This window comes from Zingiber officinale, chromosome 8B (assembly GCF_018446385.1).
Source record: "Zingiber officinale cultivar Zhangliang chromosome 8B, Zo_v1.1, whole genome shotgun sequence".
In the NCBI taxonomy this organism is placed as follows: Eukaryota; Viridiplantae; Streptophyta; class Magnoliopsida; order Zingiberales; family Zingiberaceae; genus Zingiber; species Zingiber officinale.
The window spans coordinates 26,717,808-26,722,495 of NC_056001.1; the positions used below are offsets into that span (position 1 = coordinate 26,717,808).

Below are 4,688 nucleotides of genomic sequence, written 5' to 3' on the forward strand. Positions count from 1 at the left end.
GATTACATGCTGAGATTAATGACGCTTGCTGACATTTCTGAATCGAGGAAAATTTCAGAATCTAAAAAAACGCTCAAACCAAATGTGAGTTATCTTGGATTACTATAGACAGAAAACTTTAGTTATTTGTGATATCCCTGAGTTAAACACGCCCTTGTTGTTATCAAACTCCATTTTCATAGCTTTCCACCTCGACAAGTTATCTACCCTCTCCATCTTCATATAAAAGTAAGCATCTTTATATTGTCTCCCATGCCATGCATTACCGTACAAAATCCACGCTGGGAATGGATATCTTTATGTGAAGGCAACCTTTTTTCTTTCCCATATTCTTCCATGCATGATTTAGCCATGGTCCATCTTGTCTGCCATGGTCGATAATAGGAAAAATACTTTTAAGTACGAGTAAGATAGTGGAGAGATTGAGTTGGTAAGTAATTAGTCAAAGTCGTAAACGGACTGATGACTCAAACAAATGTGTCATTGTTTGGATTTGATGTTCTAACCACTTTCATCTGTTTATCTACGCACCAAAAAAAAAAAAAAAAAATTGGATTCGTTGTATTTTATTTTCTGCATTAGGAATAGGCAAACTAGAATTGTATATAAATAAATAAAATTCGACTGGTGAGTGGGTCGATCAAATAAAATATTATAAATTCAAATTCAATTCAAATAAATTATGGAACATATTATTTTGAGCTAGAGGTTCAATTAGTTTGCACCACTAGGGCAAACGGTGCACACTTCTACTATCTCCGGCCGGTAATCAAATCCCTTAATTATAAATCACAAAACAAATTAAAATTACACGCCAAAAATTCATTTCAGATGGAGACGAAAAAAAAATTGAAAGCTGAACTTTCAGTGAAAACAAATCAATATATATTTTCAGATCAAAAAAAAATGAGTGAGGTGAATTGCTTCCTCGATCTAAAACAACAGGAAGGAAAAAAAAAAAAAATACTATCTGCAATAGCCATGGTAACCACGCTGGAAACAATATACGGCGTGTCTTCTAAGTTGTCCTAAACCCCCCATTTACAATTAAACACCATTACAGTCAAGAAGTTAAACAAGTAGATTAGATGTTAATAACTATTGCAAACTGATATACAGGGAGATGACCCCAGCCAGGTCAGCAAATTTGAATATGTGTGACCCCTAGCTACACCAGCAAACAAGTATGCATGGTTAACCCATCAATTTAGTTACTCGGCATCTCGAGTACCTCGACTTATTAACTCAGTGACTTGGCTAACCGAGTCCCTTAGGTGATTCAGCCACTCGAAGTTATCATGCGATGGGTTCTCTTATAAGATAGCTCAAACTCATCTACCCATGTCAAATTATTATCCTAATAATTATCTAGCTGGTGATCTCTCCATGTCCTAATCCTTGATCGACAATGATTGAGTAACTGACATACACTGAGATCAACTACTATAATAGATAAACTCATTCTATCCATAATTAAATATTTTTATATCTAAGCTTTCGAATTGTTATGTATTTTTTTTCAATAATCCTTAAATACATTTCATGGCTTAAATATGGAAGGGATTTTATCGGATAATTTTGACACCTTCCGGTGTTAATCTATGTACGATCGAGCATCGCCATGTGGAGATTAATTGGTCCGTCAATATTGTGGGCGGAAGCTCTATCTGTCACAAATCTTTATACCAAGCGGTGATTTCGCTCTCCTCGGACGCTCCTCATCCAGCAGTAAAATGAAGAAAGTTACAAATCTTTATTCTTTATAAAATGACGACAAAACGGAGAGAGAGAGAGATTCCCTGGGGTATGATGTCTTGATGATTGATGTGGCAGCTAACAGAGCAGAGGGAGAGAAGTTAGCAGGTGATGCTGGTAAGTGGACCCTTACGAGTAGATATTTATTAAACAAGCCGTTTGAATGAATTATTATGTAAAACCAAGATCAACATAAAAGCGATCGAGTATAGCAAAATGTTGTAAAGAATTTCTTGCTTAGGTGGAGATTAGATGAATTATGGGGCTAACCCTAATGATGAAGACTGGCTAGCAGTACCAGTAGCTTTTTCATGGCAGTGTGGTGGTTGGGATGTTGATATGAGGAGCATCACATGTAGCAGCACCCCACTCCGATATAAATTTTGAGATCAAAATGACCCTCTGATCATATTGCTGTGGGTGGCTTCTCGGTTAGTTGGTGGCTTGGTGCCGTCTGCGAAAGCTCCACTGCACCAAATGGACAACAAATTTAAGTGGTGGGCTTCATCTCATGCCTCACAGTGAGGAAGCTAGCTAGCTTGCAGAAGGCAGAAAGCAAATTTAATTGAGTGCCCACATGCTTGTCATCTATCGCAACTTGACCTATTGCTTACACCTTTGACACCTGGAAGGCCCATCCATCCTTTGCTCGCTCCACTCACGTCAGTTCAAATCAAATTAAGGGATCGCTCCTGACGTGATTTCTTTATATAAATTAACATTCTTTATTTGTAATCACAAGGTGTTTTTCTTGATTGGAATGTGGACTATCAACAGAGGGGAAAAAAACGAATTATGAGCTGAAAAATGGAAAGAAATCGGGGAAGTGATCACCGAGCCATCTTGTTGTGCTTGTGATTGTGAGGGAGAAGCTTGAGAGCTTCTAACAGTGCCAGCCGCAGTCTTCCTAGATGAGGTTTCACGTTCTGGTTCTCAAGATACACTCGGCTGAGCTCGTTCCATCCTTTCCGGTGGATCGACTGAGGATCCTTGAAGACGGGGTGGTCTTTGGGGTACTGATCGCTCAGCGTGCTCTCGTCGGCCTGGATGAGGTATTCCAAGTAATGGAGGTCCATCTCCGGCGCCGGAGTTCCGAAGGTGTCGCGGGCGAGCCACGTCAGGTCACCCATGGGGACCACCTGGACGAAGACGGCGCCCTTGGGGAGGAAGACCAGGTTAGCGAGGCCGGCGCCGTGGACGCCCACCATGACGTCGGCGGAGTTGACCAGGCGTGCGAACTTGCCCAGGTCGGTGGCGATCTCCGGCTCCGCCACGCGGACGTCGAACCCCAGGCTCATCGCCATGTCCGCCATCCCCCTCTCGTTGAGCAGCACGCGGGAGCCCCGGCGCGAGATGATCAGCAGACGCGGCTTCCGCCGCACGTCCCACGTGTCGTTGCCTGACGTCTCCGCGCGCTCCCGCTCCAGCCCGTACGCACGCCGGAGCATGGCTTTGAAGTCAGCCATCGAGCGGGCTCCAGCGGGCGTCTTGGAGGGGTCCACGCCGAGGTCCTTGTGGAAGCTCAGCCCGGCGATCACCCGCGGGAAGCACCGCACTGTGCCGCCGCCGTCGGCGTCGGCATCAATGACCTCGTACTTGGAGAGCTGGTCCAGAATGGCGCCGAACTTACTCAGCCACCAGGCCTTGGCGTCGGCCACCATGAACTGGACCTCGCCATTGAAGTGGGCGGCGGTGATGAAGAGCGGGACCAGCACATCAGTGAAGTCGTGGAAAAGGTTACCTGTGAAGCCGGCGGTGGAGAAGACCACCACAGGCACGGTGTGGTTCTCCGTGCAGACGGCGGGTCGCTCGTGATATGGGAAAGGCTTCAGCGTCCACTCCTTGACATTGGAGAGGGCGAACTGGTCGTGCTTCCGGGCGTAGGGCTTCACCTTCCATTCCCGCGACGTCAAGGAAGCGGGCAAGAACACGGTCTGCGAGCTCCCCTGCACTCTCACATCGCCCTCCGCCTCGCAGACGTCCGATCGGCGGCTGGTTTCGACGCAGATGCGTTTCGGCAACTTGTCGGCGGCGGCGGAGGAGATCTCCTCTGCACGCTTCCCCAATGCCCCATCTCCTTGCCCTGTAATCAATGTAACCCACTTGGGATCAAATTGAAGCTCTAGGAAGCAATAATTCCAAAATTGAGCTGATAGAATTACCTTTTAGAGCGAGCTTGCGGCTTCTTGCAGTCACCATCTTGACAGAATCCATCGTCGCTTCCAATTCCGGTGACGTCTGTCGCTTAGCTGAAAAAAAAATGCAATTTTTCCTGCTCAATAACAGCGGGAACAGAGCAAGAAGACAGGAACCTAAACACAGCGTAAAGAGGGAGAGATCGGACTACCATAAGCAGAAGAGCAATAGCGAGCTCTGATGAGAGAAAGGACGCAGAGAGAGAGGAGCATGGAGGATATGATGAAGGCATTGCCTGCTCGCCTCGGCTCGGCCCTGGAAAAGGCCCTAGTGGACTTCATCTTGCCTTCTTCTTCTTATTCTTCTTCTTTCTTCTGGCCAACTCCACCTCGTTCCTCCGGCGACCTTTGCTTGCTCTTATAGCAAACAGAAGAAGGAAGCTTCGACCTTTGCCGACTCGGTCTCTCACTCGGTGATTCGTTTGCCTGCTTGTTTGACCTGGCGAGCCCACGCCGAGTTTCCCCGCAGGACACGCCGAGTTCTACTACCAGCTATTATGAGCGGTAAATTTTAGGTTCGCCCTTAAGATTGATGAAAAGTTTAAATCAACGGACTTCTTTAGTTGCTTGCTTGAAGTTTAGGGAATTAAAGCTGCATATTTGGCGAAAATAACGCTAATTTTTCTGATGTTCAATTTTCTCTAAGCATTACTGGTGGAGTTGCGTCCTAATTACTATGCTCATCCATTGACAGCTAGATGTGTAATCGAGTTGAACTTTTGAATATTTAAATTTAAT

At 45.6% G+C, this 4,688-nt stretch overlaps 1 protein-coding gene across 1 annotated transcript; it reads right to left on the bottom strand.

Annotated features, from left to right (window-relative positions):
• Positions 1 to 2,299: 2,299 nt before the first annotated feature.
• Positions 2,300 to 4,419, bottom strand: LOC122015565 (alpha-1,3-arabinosyltransferase XAT3-like). The gene is made up of 3 exons (XM_042572538.1): positions 4,103 to 4,419; positions 3,918 to 4,004; positions 2,300 to 3,838 (listed from the first exon to the last, which is right to left on the bottom strand). The coding sequence occupies exons 1-3, from the start codon at positions 4,230 to 4,232 to the stop codon at positions 2,586 to 2,588; spliced, it is 1,470 nt and encodes a 489-aa protein (XP_042428472.1). The 5' UTR covers positions 4,233 to 4,419; the 3' UTR covers positions 2,300 to 2,585.
• Between the last annotated feature and the right edge of the window lie 269 nt (positions 4,420 to 4,688).

Bases quoted from the DNA above. Each gene is read 5' to 3' on its own strand.
- LOC122015565 (XM_042572538.1), bottom strand. From the start codon at position 4,232: ATGAAGTCCACTAGGGCCTTTTCCAGGGCCGAGCCGAGGCGAGCAGGC. The intron at 4,005-4,102 runs GTAGTCCGATCT...TTTTTTTTTCAG, and splicing joins CTATTGCTCTTCTGCTTATG to CTAAGCGACAGACGTCACCG. The intron at 3,839-3,917 runs GTAATTCTATCA...CATTGATTACAG, and splicing joins CCGCAAGCTCGCTCTAAAAG to GGCAAGGAGATGGGGCATTG.